The sequence below is a fragment of the Telmatherina bonti genome (genome assembly GCF_933228915.1).
Source record: "Telmatherina bonti genome assembly, chromosome: 2".
Lineage (NCBI taxonomy): Eukaryota > Metazoa > Chordata > Actinopteri > Atheriniformes > Telmatherinidae > Telmatherina > Telmatherina bonti.
Window position 1 is genome coordinate 27,634,255 of NC_136620.1, and position 13,562 is coordinate 27,647,816.

Below are 13,562 nucleotides of genomic sequence, written 5' to 3' on the forward strand. Positions count from 1 at the left end.
CGGAAGTGACATCATGAAGATTCCTCGTTTAGTCTTCTGATTCAAAATAATGGCTGACGAGTGATGAAGTATTTTACTTAATTTATCCATTTTGAGTTTCTAACAGTCACCTTAGGAAGAAGGTGGTACTGGAATGGATAAGTGATGTGTTAAGTGTGTTTTGTAAGAGAGAACCCGGCGGTAAAGCGGCATTTTAGCTGCTAAAATGAGCGATGTTGTGGAGAAAACGCTGACGGCTCTACCGAGCCTCCTCTCGTTGGACTCTCAGCCTGGGTCTGCAAAACTCTCCTCCAGCTCTAAACTAGGACTTCTCATCAGAGGAATTACTGAGCTAACATCTAAACATGTGAGCATGTCTTTTTAAACTATGTAGAAAATAAAAACTCAAATAATTGTTCCAATATTAGCCTGCTAGGTTTCCCTGGGCCAACTCATGAAGAGGAATGTATACACTCGCTTTCAGTCCGTCATATATTATTACATTTAAGACGTTATAGACTGATTTACAGACAGCCTTTATTTTCCCCTTTGCTGTTATATTTGGTAAAATAATCATTATCAGAGCTGGAAGACTTGTCCTTTATGTATCTGACAAGTATTCAAGCTCTTAGCCAAGATTATTCTTTGATTTACAAACTGTTCTGTGAAGTCAAATCAGTAAAACGAAATTGTACATTATAAGAATCAAAACACAAAGGTAATCAGTGATGTTTGTGTGGGTATCATCACGAACATTTACTGATATTTATTTGGCAATTTTTAAGCTATGATTATATTGCATTGTTTCAAAAAGGCACTTATTCAGAAGCACTTATTTCTCAGATCCTGATATGTACATCCTGAAATTAAATTGTTTTTATTTATTCATTCATTTATTGATTTATTTTTTAATCTTTTATGTTAAGTACCAGCAAGCAGAGCAAAGCAAGGCACGGAATTGTAACTGCTTTATTTAATATTATTTGTCCATTTCTGAATTTATTTATGAGCAGGAAGAGGAGAAACTTATTCAACGTGAACTGTCATCCATTAAAGAACAGGTGTCCTCCCCCAATGCCACTATGGTACTGTTTTCCTGTTTTTTCCCATTTCAGCTTAGACAAGCAACCAAAATGTTCTTTAGTAATTTTTTCAATTTTGTTTGTGCCATAATCCAATTCAGAGGCAGATGAAAGAGCTCATGGTGAGAACAATCTACTGTGAAATGCTGGGCTACGAGGCTTCGTTCAGCTACATTCATGCCATTAAACTAGCCCAACAAGGCAATGTTCTGGAGAAAAGAGTTGGTATGTATGTGGGTTTCCTTTTTCTCCTACAAATGTATGAAGGCAAAAAGACTGTGATTAGTGACTGATTGGTTAGGATTTAAAATTCCTGACAAAAATGTTTTCTTCAGTATCTGATGCCAAATATTACAGATGTAACAAAAAGCTCATTAAAAAGGGGCATATTTCTACTGGTTTCTAGATTAATGTGTTAATTGTTCTTTTTTAATAAGTAATTGGCTATTTGAAGGAATTGAGGGAGAAATTGCTAAACACAAGGTGCTATTTTTAGGTTAGTTTGTAAATAAGTTTGTTTGTGATTCCCAGGTTACCTTGCTGTTTCATTGTTTCTAAATGAAAATCATGAGCTGCTTCTCCTCCTGGTAAACACGGTGTTAAAGGTAAGCATTAGTAGTTATCATTGCATCAGTCATGATTTTTATACAACTGCTCATGGAGAATAAACTACACGTTCTTTTGAGTTACTCACCAAAAGTCTGTAATGATGCCAGAGAAAGTCGTTAGACTTCTTGCTAGTCGCGTTTCCTTTATGAGAGGGGTCTGAAAATCCACAAACTATAGTGCAAATATTGTGGTGGGTGTACCCTGCACAACGGTGTAATTGGTGTCAAGTCCCATTCTTAATATATATTCTAATTCACTTTATTTATTTTATACTGGTGGTATCAACTCCAGCTGATCCTCTCCACAAACTTATTGGTCGGCTCGTCCTTTTTATAAGGCTTAAAGCTCAAACAGTGCTACTCAATCCAGTCCTACAAGGGGCCACAGTCCTGCATTTTTTTTTTAATGTTTCCCTGACTAATCTGATTAAAATTAAATGGATCCAGAGCCTATGAAGTTCTGCTTACTAACTTATTAATTTCGGTCAGGTGTGTTGTTGGAGCAAGGCAGCATTGCAAACCTGCAGGACTGCAGCCCTTATAGAACCAAAATTAAATCTTAACAAATGTAAAATAATCAGAGTGAAAAAATTGTAAAAAAAAATGGCAGGTCCAATGATATCTGAAAGAGACAAAGTCATGTTCATGTACTTTGTATTTGTAGGATCTTCAGAGTACAAACCTTATTGAAGTGTGCATGGCTCTGACGGTTGTCGGCCAGATGTTTCCCAAAGATATGATACCTGCAGTTCTTCCTCTGGTGGAGGAAAAGCTTAATCACCCCAAGTAAGAAATGAATCTTGTCTTTTCATATGTACTGTTTCCCTGTCATCAAGTTGAGCACAAAGTCCTTCAGTGTTATGATTAACAAGTATTTTTTATAACAAACCTATAGAGAAATCATTCGGCGAAAAGCAGTCCTGGCGCTGTATAAATTCTACTTGATAGCACCAAATCAGGTTCAGCACATCCACAACAAGTTTCGGAAAGCTCTGTGTGACAAGGACCCTGGTGTGATGTCAGCTTCATTACACATCTACACTCAGCTGATCCAGGTAATTTGTTTTCTGGAATTGGAGTGGAGATTGATGAATTTGATTGTGTGACCCATTTATTTTTCTTTGCCACAGGATAATCCAGAAGGTTATAAGGACTTGACAGCAAGTTTTGTCACCATCCTGAAGCAGGTGGTGGGAGGAAAGCTGCCCATGGATTTTAACTATCACAGTGTACCTGCCCCATGGGTTCAAATGCAGCTTCTCAGAATACTCTCCTTACTTGGAAAAAATGACCAAAGGTAATAAAGTCTCGCTCAGTCTTCAGTAAGTGGATTTTAATTTCTATGTAGTTTTATATAAAGATTCTGTTTTTCTTTTCTATATATTTACAGCACGAGTGAGATCATGTATGAGGTCCTTGACGAGTCTTTACGAAGAGCAGAGATGAACCATAACATCACATATGGTATGCCTAATCTGTTATCAGTATCTCATAAACTTCAATTAATCAATATAAATCTTAATTTATAAAGCACTTTTCATACAATAAAAAATGTAATGCTTTACATTAAAACCAAAGGAGAGAAATACAATGTTACCCATCAAATGTCCCCAAATCAACAACCCATGACACCCACATATACACAATGTAAAACTCACACTTACAGGTTACTTTGAATGATTCCTTCAACAACTTACGTGCATCTTTCTTTATTTTCAGCTATTTTATATGAGTGTGTAAAATGTATTTACACAATTCATCCTAAATCTGACCTTTTGGAAAAAGCTGCTAAGTGCATAGGCAACTTTGTTTTGTCACGGAAGATCAATCTAAAGTATTTAGGTAAGAGTCAAAGAAAACCTTAATTTACATAAATAATTTCTTTCCACTGAAATAAAGATGCCCAATATGCATTAAATTTATACTGCAGGCTTAAAGGCCCTCACATATGTGGTCCAGCAGGATCCGAAACTGGCCCTGCAGCATCAGATGACCATCATAGAGTGCCTTGATCACCCTGATTTCATTATCAAGCGGGAGGTGAGTCAGACGGGGGTGTAGTCTGGGTGGTTGTGTCATAGACTGCAGAGTTGATCATATTATTGGAATTTTTATGTTTTCTTTAATAGACACTGGAACTGCTCTTTCGGATTACTAATGCTCAGAATGTCACAGTCATTGTTGAGAAGATGCTGGATTTTCTGCGCACCAGTGAAGATGATTACACGACCATTGATCTGATTGGGAAGGTGGCAGAACTAGCGGAAAAATATCCTTCCAAGGGTCATAATATTTTGTGTTTTATTTACCTCTGGTGAAGCCATCTGTGCTTTGAAAATACTGACTTATAACCACAGCTATAGAATCACACTTAGACTGACTGAAATAAATAAAGTTGCTGTTATGTTTTTGTATGGTCATTTTAAAGTGGGCGTGTGTCTCATTTGTGCGTTAAGTCTTTGTCATTGGGTCAGTATTACCTGATGGGATAAGATCATGGTCTCTTTTACTTTTTTAGCCCAAGAGCCTTTCACTGTTCAGTAGGTTGTCTAGTAACATAACTGTATACATGAAGAGCAGTAATCAAAGTTATAAACCAGAAATCTATTTTTAAATTAAATTGTCCTACACTTTCTTTTTTTTCTTTTTTCCTTGTATTGTTTTTTTTTCCTATAAGTCATCATACGTATGCACCAGACAATGAATGGTTCATTGAGACTATGAACACTGTGTTTTCTATTGGTGGAGACATGATGCAGCCAGACATCCCCAACAGTTTCCTTAAGTTGCTTTCTGAGGGTGAGTTTATTCCTGATGAAACCGGAGTTGTATTATTGAATCTTTGATGTGAGTTTTTTAATGCTTAATAATCCTGTTTTGGCCAGGATTTGACAGTGTGGAGGAGGACTCGAAGTTGAGACTCTTTGCTGTGAATTCATATGTTTCTCTGGTGCAAGGAGAGCCCAGCAAACTGCCACAGCGCTTCCTCCAAGTCATCTGTTGGGTGAGTGCTGCCAGCAATAGAGCAAGGAAGAACGAGCAAACCATTAAAATGCAGGTTTTGAAGAATACTTTATAAACTGCAGCTGTAACAAAGAGTATTAATTTATATTTGATGAAAATATCGGGAGAAGTAATGGCTTGTCCTTTTATAAACATTTGCACTCAAATCTTCTTCCAGGGTCTTGAGCCTGATCTTAATCGGAAGGGTTTTTCCTCAGGCCATACTCCATCTCTCCACCTACACTGCAAAAAGCTTTCAGCTTTCAAAAGAACAAAAGAAACACAAAAACACAAAAGAAACACAAAAGAAATAAAGTGTATTCATTACTTAAAGTAAGCTAAATCATCTGGCAACAGAACAACAAAATTTGATCATTGAAAGGGGATGAGTTGCCCATCCTCAACGAACCCACTAACATCCTTAAAATGAACCAACCAGACTGAAAATAACTACAAGGAGTTAATTGTAGTTAAAATAACTTAAGGAGTTAATTTAAGACTTATTAATAGCTTTATACACATCAGTGTTCACTACAAAAGTTTATAATGTCCATATATTCAGTTTCAAGCTTTAACTTGCACAAAAACAAGTGATATCTTCTCAGTAATAAGTGAGAATATCTGAAGATAACCAAGAATGAAAGGGCTTAATGCAAGCAGAATATGTCTGCATCAAAATTTCCTTGATGAACAAAAACTGTCAGGAAAAAGCAAAAGTGTTGTTTGTATAGAAGATGTCATATTCATAGATTTTTGCTTCAAATCTTTATAAAGTCAGTTTGGTACTTTTTTTTTTTTTGCCAACAGTCAGATTTAGTTGATAAGCTAAGTCCATCTCTAATAAAATATATTTGTTTGTTTTTAGTTTACAGGCCCAGAACTTTAACAGAGAGTCAGTGCAGTCTGCTACAAATATCACATTTTTAAATCTGTCACAGATTAGATCTTCCACTTGCTTTGCTGGAGTTTTAATAACTATCGACTTCTGTCCAGGTCCTCGGGGAATACTCTCATCTGAGGGAGGACCTCGAACCAGATGTGGTCCTGAGGCTGCTGGCCAAGCTGCTGGACATGAAGAGCTGCAGCAGTGAAACTAAGAGCTGGGTCCTCATGGCAATGACCAAGCTGTGTTCAGGTGGAGCAGCGGCCTGTGCAGCTCAGGAAGTTTCTGAAACATACAGCAGCTCCTTGGACACGGTTCTGAGACAACGAGCACACGAACTGCAGTTCCTCAGTCAGAACTCAGAGCTACAAGCCAGGGTGTTCCCTCGAAGTGACGACCCTGAGCCTGTGGAGGTAATGTGCTGAATAAAGTTCTTTGATCATAACAAGCTGCCAAAAATATTCATGAAAACCAGCCATGGAGACATGAGAAAGAAACATGAAATGAACTTCTAATGTCCCTGGCATTTTTGGCAGGTTACTGCTTGTTAGCTCCTCATTGTAAAAACCTGTATACACAAGTTCTCAGTATTGTAGAGTTAATTATATTGATGACAGTACCTGCCACAGCCCTCTTATGTTCAGGTTAAAAGCATTATTTTAATTCATTCAACATAATAATCATCCCTTATTTTGCTAGTATGGTTAAGTAAAATATGAAAATGAAGAGGCACTCATGCATGCTATTAGTAGGAAACATTCCTTCCTCGCTGAAGTGGAGGTTTGATTTGTAGCTGTAAACATGTTTGTTTCCAGGTGGATTCTTCGCTTTCGTTTCTGGATGGATTTGTGTCGGAGGCGTTGGCTGCAGGTGCTGCACCTTACAAGCCTCCTCATCAAAGACAGGAAGAACTGTCTCGATCAAAAGGTAAAACTTGTCCAAGCATTTTGAAAGGATGTGCAGTGGCTCGTTTGGGTGTGTTCTGATCTTGTTTTCTGCTTAAGCGCTGAATATGGAGCCCTATGGCCTGTCACTGCCCATCAGCATGTCCTCCAGCAGCATTGCAGAGAGGCAGTCTCCCACACTGCTGTCCATAAGCTCTGGTCTGTCAGGCGATAGCACTGATCTCTCACACAAAGGAGGGTATGTGGACTCGACAGGTGCACAGCTGCCTGCAGAATTAAGGTTGTTTATCTTCATGAGCTCAAACTGCACAGTTGCTGTTTGTATTTCAGCTCTACAGCTTTGAAGCTGGATGGTGTGAAAAGAGTATGGGGGAGAGAGGGCTACTTGACCCAGAAGGAACCTGCAGAAGCTGCTCAGGTGGAGGTTCCCAGTCCACTCCAGTCTCCCAGCCAGCAGGGCGATGGTGACAGGTCTCAGACCCAGACTTCAACTCCCGCAGCAACTCCTGAGTGCGACCAAGAGAAACAGCAGCTGGCCTCTTCACTATTTGTTGGCCTTTCCTCCCAGAGCTCAGTTTGTCTGGTGAAGTTGTTCATGTTTCTTTTTAGAGATTTTAATTAAGTTGTGTAATTAAGTAAAGTAAATTCTCATAAATTTTCTTTCTAATAGATGGGAAAATCTGAACCGACATTCCAGCGATTCAGAAAAAAAACCAAAGGACCCAGCACATCCTCAATTACCAGTTTGGAAACGGCCAACCAGCTCGTCTCACCTCCTCCTGTGGATAAACTGCTGTGTAACAGCCTGCTTGACTCTAGTATCGCCTCAGAACTGGGTGTTTCCTCACCTGAACAGACAACCCAACTCTCTGAAGGCTTCACTGATAATGCTACCTGTGATGCACAAGTAGAGTTAGCTGGCAGTGACATGAAGGGAAGTGACCCTGCTGTCAACGGAGATGATGATTGTGATGTAGCAGCTTTTTCAGAAGATCCAGATCCACATAAAGACTTGTGTCTCCCCTCTCATCTCCCTGCGGAGTTCTCTGGACTTGTTCACTCAGAAATCACTCCTGTAGTCACCAACCAAAGCCTGGATCTCTCAGTCTGTCATGTACACAAAGAGGATTGTCTGGTGCTTGTCGTTTTTATTACCAACTCCACTGATTCTGCCATTCAGCAACTGCTGGTGCAAATTGTTTCTGAAGAACTTGAGGTAATTTATATTTTATAAAATGATCCATGGAGTTGTTTCCATTTTCTTTCCTGAATAAAAGATATTTTATGACATTTCTCTTTTTCTACAGGTTACCTGTATGTATGACAGTCCAGAAGAGGAGGTGAGAAGCCACGTTGTAGCAGTACGTCAGTATTGTATAAAAGTAAAAAGGCCTTTGGTTCACTTTGAACTGGTTGGGATGGTATCCTACCAGCTGCCTGCTGAGATGCCTCAGACAGTGCAGTTCTCATACAAGCTTCCTCTGACAAGCTTCATCAGGTGAGATATCTTTGCTGTTTTTCCTCATTTTTGCCTTGTTAATAAAACTAGTAGAATTAATTTTCCTCTGCAGACCTTTAACAGTGTCCACAGAGGAATATGGCACGATGTGGCTGGCCTTTTCTCATGACACAAAGCAGAATCTAACAATGATGAGTGATGAACAGCAGCCTCTTGTAGCCACACTGAATGCCCTGAAGAAGAAACTTCTGCTTCACGTTGTGGAAATTATAGGTAAAGAGATATTTATCGCTTACAATTGCAGTTGTTTACTTTGTCATTAGTATTTGTTTAGTGTATATTATCCCAAAATGAAAAACTATCACTGATGGGCTTTTATTCTGTTCCCATTAGGAGAGGAAGGTATTGTGGCTTGCAGTGTCCTTCAGGATCAGCCATGTCTCATGCACTGTCGTGTGCACGCTGGCATGCTGGCTGTGTGGTTGCGCTCTTCAGTTCCCGACTTACCTGACTGCCTGTTGTATCACTGTCAGAGAACCTTGCAGGAGCATTGATGGCACTGAGCAGCTGCATGGAAAGGCCCTCAACCACTGCAGAAAGAGCACAGAGCCGTAGTGCAGGGCGGAGCTCGAGATAGCTGTTGCTGGGATTTCATGTCTTTTTTTTTTTTTTCCTGTCCAAACTGTTTTTCCATTTCTTCCTCTTTAAGTTATTTAGTGGCACCTGGTTTCATTCATAAATCTTCTGTTGTTTAACTTGAATTAGTCTTACGTTTTTACAGAATTCCAGGTTGTTGAAAATCATTGAAAGTTATAGCAGATAATAAGCTCAGGGCTAAAAAAAAAAAAAAAAAAAAAAAAAAAAAAAAAAAAATAGAATGTTTGGAGACATTGTCTTAAAAAATGGCAGGAATGCATAATGACATAAGTTGTTCAATTTGTTTATGCATTGAATATTGGAGGTTTACATTGTATTTGTACTGGTATTTTTTCTTTTAGCTGAACTAAATTTAAAAAGACACAACTGACAATTAATTTAAAGAACCATTTTGGCTTTGGCTAAAATATGCAAACTAATAAAAGACATGACGTCCTGCTTTGATTGTAAGCTGACATTTATAAAGTAGATTTTTAACTGCAGCCAGTAAAAAACTTAGGCAGTAAGTCAGTTTTGTTGATTTTATTGAACTTTGTTTTAAATTAGTTGTGAAATTGTATCCTGATGATGTACAAACAAGTGTGAAGGATTTTTTTTTATTTTTTTATTGCGCCTTAACTTGACTTTTACACCTGGCCTCTCAGCCTCTTGGATAAATTAAATTGGCGGGGTAGTTTTTTTTTGTTTTTTTTAAGTGGTTTTGCATACTGTGATGAAAGCACAGAAATATTGGAAGTATCTGAAAGAAAATCCAGTTATCTTTAATGATGTCAATCATTGCTGTTATTAACACCACTGTCTAATAACAAACTTTAAAATGCTTCAGCTAACCTGTTGGCATCCACTGATGAAGTTTTGGAAGGCTCACTTTCTATTTGAGTTTTTTTTTTTTTTTTTTTTTTAAACTTTTCTCTTGTTCATCTACATGGAAATACTTCTTTGTCCTTATTGTAGCAGTTTTCCTCTCATGCTTTCTGTCTATCTGATATAAGGAAGCTTTGCTGATGTTTCTGTGACAGAATAATCTATGCACTTATGCTTCTCTGATCACTCTGTTGGAGGTTGAATTAAGTGGTCTTTGATCAATATATTTTTTGTATCGATTCAGTATTAGAAAGCATATTTATTAAGTTTATATTCTAAATGTTTTGTATTCATTTCCCAGAAAGAGCGAGAAGAAATCATTATGTTTTACTCATCAAAAACTGTGTTGGGTTTGATTTTTCTGCTGGTATGACCTGTCTCAATCCAAAGGCAGAGTTTTTTCATATTGTTTTTTTGACACATGCTAATTTATAGGACGGTGTGTTTCTGACGGTGTCTGTAAAAGTTGAACCTAATGCCTTATGTTCTAATGCCAAGATGGCCTGTTTGATTTGTGCCTGTGGTACAGAGAAGCTTACTTGTTTGTTGGAGGGCCTGCCACTACATTCTGGTAAAATAATAATAAAGTTATTATTAAGGACATGAATACAGATGAGCTGGCTATATATTGATGTGTGATTAAAGAAATGTTTGTTTCACTTTTATATTTCAAAAATAGACGTATAGACAAAAGAACACTTCAAATGGTAATGATATGAGTTTTGTGTACTTGATGCAGCAAATTTGAAAAACATCATTGGCATTTTCCTGTATCTATTTATTATAGCCTACATTCCCACCTATATCCATCCTTAAAAGAGATGACACATACATCACTTGTTATTGTAATGTTACACTGCTTCCTAAACTGTGATAGTACATTAGTTATACATACTGCAGAACTATCACAGCTAGACAAACACAGACCATAATGAGAGCAATTTAGCTACACAGAACACTGTAATTTCCTATTAGGTCTTTTTGCCATTCTAACAGGCATTTAGTCTATCTAGCAAAACATGCCTTTATTTCTTGGATTTTCTATAGTATGAGTTGGGACAGAAAGCAGAGCAGTGTGTAGTTTTCTATCAGCGTATACATGCAGCCATGACTGTTAATGCTTGGTACTGTCAGAATACACAAATCATCTGCTGCATCAGCAGAAATAAACTCTTAATGCTAACTGTTCATATGGACTTTTGTATCTGCGTATTTCCAGCTCAGAAGATCTTACACTGCAGCTGCTGCATGCATTTCATAATCAGCATCAAAGATATAAAAGATGTTTTTTTATTATTTCACAGCTGACTGTGGGATTGTGTTGCACGAGGGATGAAGCGCATAGTGAGGCTGTGCTCATCCTCCACAGGCTGTTGTGACAGGTTGTTGGTCTGTCTGATGTTGTTGAGGGTGCAACCTTGGCGGGGACACACCGTGTAACGAGACAAGAGAGTAATCAAGATGGCCTTCATCATCACCATGGCGATGTGTTTACCCACACAGGAGCGAGGCCCACAGCCAAAGGGCTGGAAGAAGCGACTGGGCACCTGCCAAGCAGAGGAAATGAAGACTAAACGGTTGTTTATTTTTCCCCTTAGAGTCACACATTGTTCCACAACATCCAGCTGACTTACTGTATTGTCAAAGTTTGCAAGACTGAACTCTTTTGGTTTAGGAAAGAATTCAGTTTTGTGCATCAGACCAATGTTTAGAATAATGTTGGTTCCTTTTTTTATTTTTGTGCCTTCGATGTCATCATCCTCCAGAGCTTTGCGCATTGTGAAATCAACCACAGGATGAAATCTCATGGACTCATTGATGAAACTCTCCATCACTTTCAGTCCTTCAAGATCAATACTGTCTATAGCCTTCCCCCCTGAAAAGGAATGATCTATTAAACAAGCTCCACATGTCAGAATAAAACTGTTTATGTAGAATAGCAAATCTGCTTTAACTCATTATGGTGTTAATCTCTTCCACAATCTTCAGCTCCACCTCAGGGTTCTGCTTTAACAGCATCAGCATGAAGAAGAGGCTGATGGAGAGTGTGTCAGGTGCTGCGATCACCATCTCCAGCACACACTGCCTGACGTCGTCTGCTGAGAGCTCTCCATGGTTCTGTTACAAGGAGCAGACAAGAAGCTAAAACAACAGCAGTAACTCCATGACAGGTAGATCCTTAAAAAGTTACTAACCTGGGCAAAGATGAGCTCTGTTGCAAAGTCAAGATCATCCTCCAGCTTCTCAGTTTCATTAATAATCTTTCTTTTTAACAGAAGCAGGTTCTCCATAACATCCTGCAACTCTTGGCTGTTGGCGCAAGAAGAGGCACAAAGATGAGTCTGAAGAAATCTGCAACTAAATGGCGAGTTAATGCGATGTTTCGATAGGCTTACGCTGCTTTCTTATGCTTGTTGTACAACCATCCCATCTTGAAGAATATATCAGGCTTTATTAGAACTGTTTGCCAGGTTTCAAAGTAGTTATGGATTTTCACAAGCAGTTCCTTTTCTTTGTAATCATGAACAAAAAAAAGTGACAATAATCAGGAAATGCAAACAAGTGTGCGAAAACTGGTCAAAACGTATTAAAGTGTTTTTCATGAACATTCAACTGACCATTGAGTGGCACCCTGAGAAAAAGCCTATTAGAGATATCAACCACAATGGCTCTGAGTAGATTGAGGGCATCCACGTGTCCAGAAGAGTCGGTCATGTCTTGGAGGCTCTCCAAGTGTTTGGTAGTGGCGCTCACACAAATTCCCACTGTCCTCTGAAGGCTGGGGCCTGACAGAGCTGTGACACAATTTTTAACTGCACAGGAATTCTTTAAAGCAGTCTTCATGAAACAAACAAACAAACAAAAAAAATAACCTTCTCACCTTTAGAAAAATAAATCCGTACTTTTTTCCATAGGGGGATATCACTGTTGAAAATAATACCCCTCCCATTCATCCCAATACACTCCAGGCCTTTTTTGCTCCCGAATCTGGATGTGTAGTAAGCACTTCTTAATACATGGTACACAGCAGATGACCTGCAGGAGAAGCTTGGATTTAATCTGATCATCGGTTTTTCCTGTGAAACTGAGTGCTATAGGAAGTTTGATCTCACCTGCTCAAGATAAGGGTCTCCTCCCCGTTTATCCACACCCGGACAATGCTGCCATATTTTTTATTGTAGTAGTTGCATGCTGTTCCAATCCCAGTCCAGATGAATCTGGAGTAGGATAGAACTGGACCAAGTCCTGCCAAGAATGAAGGACCTGATGAGGAGAAAAAGTTTTTGTTTAGAGCCCGGCTGAATGAAGTACAGTTTTCTAACATAACGTTGGACGGTTGTGCTAAAACATCATTTGCACAGTGGGATCAGCTGATACAAGCTGATAGTGTCTCACTGTACCTGGTATGTGCGACCGGTGTGTTTGGCTCCAGGTGATAAACAGAAACAACAGCAGCAGAAGAAGCAGAAGAGGGGTGACTTCAGACACACATTGAAGCACCAAAGGGCTGAAGGTGAGCATCTCTGGCAGCATCATCTACTTTGTTTGTCCACCTCAACAGAGTAGATTCAGTCATCCACTGTCTGATCTCAGAAAGCATCTGATTCTCTTTTCACCAGCAGAGAAAGCAAATCTTAGTTGTGAAAACAATCTAATTTCTACCTGTAAACAGCTTTCCTCTTTCCTCACTGTAATCCCTCTGTCCTTCAGTGTTAGGAGGCAACACAGCACCCAGGTTTAAAACCAAAATAGTCCCACTCTAAACCTTATGATGATCTATTTGTTGTCGTAAAGCCCATTGTCTAGTATTATGGTTATTAGATTTCAGTGGATTATCTATATGAAACTGTATATTTTGCTTTTCTGTGTCTTCGTTAGGATGATTTTACAGTCATGCATATTTGTTAATGTATTCTTCTCATTCTTACACCAAGTTGAAGAATACATTTTTATTTTCTTACAGTCTGCTCCTTTGATATTTTGCACAATTCAGCTGCAGCTACTTATAAAGTCTGATTAGGCAGACCTTTCTCAGCAATATTATTTAGTTTGTGGCATTTTGGACATGATGGGTTCAATTTCAAAGTTTTTCTATTTTAAAAACTGATTTGTAAAAACTTG

At 38.6% G+C, this 13,562-nt stretch overlaps 2 protein-coding genes across 2 annotated transcripts; one reads left to right on the plus strand and one right to left on the minus strand.

The window, feature by feature from the left end:
• Nucleotides 1-68: 68 nt before the first annotated feature.
• On the plus strand, nt 69-10,007 carry ap4e1 (adaptor related protein complex 4 subunit epsilon 1). The gene is made up of 21 exons (XM_079249197.1): nt 69-346; nt 993-1,064; nt 1,163-1,286; nt 1,593-1,666; nt 2,334-2,455; nt 2,565-2,724; nt 2,800-2,966; nt 3,060-3,133; nt 3,389-3,511; nt 3,600-3,709; nt 3,799-3,938; nt 4,356-4,468; nt 4,555-4,673; nt 5,666-5,968; nt 6,371-6,482; nt 6,560-6,698; nt 6,791-7,043; nt 7,131-7,676; nt 7,768-7,958; nt 8,032-8,192; nt 8,313-10,007. Exons 1-21 carry the CDS (start codon nt 206-208, stop codon nt 8,471-8,473), a joined length of 3,405 nt encoding a protein of 1,134 aa, XP_079105323.1. The 5' UTR covers nt 69-205; the 3' UTR covers nt 8,474-10,007.
• A 731-nt stretch (nt 10,008-10,738) lies between these two features.
• On the minus strand, nt 10,739-12,974 carry cyp19a1b (cytochrome P450, family 19, subfamily A, polypeptide 1b; the record flags this gene model as incomplete). Its single annotated transcript, XM_079257293.1, has 9 exons — nt 10,739-10,987; nt 11,075-11,316; nt 11,396-11,558; nt 11,636-11,750; nt 11,837-11,951; nt 12,059-12,235; nt 12,322-12,476; nt 12,554-12,704; nt 12,842-12,974. The coding sequence occupies 9 exons, from the start codon at nt 12,972-12,974 to the stop codon at nt 10,739-10,741; spliced, it is 1,500 nt and encodes a 499-aa protein (XP_079113419.1).
• Nucleotides 12,975-13,562: the final 588 nt, after the last annotated feature.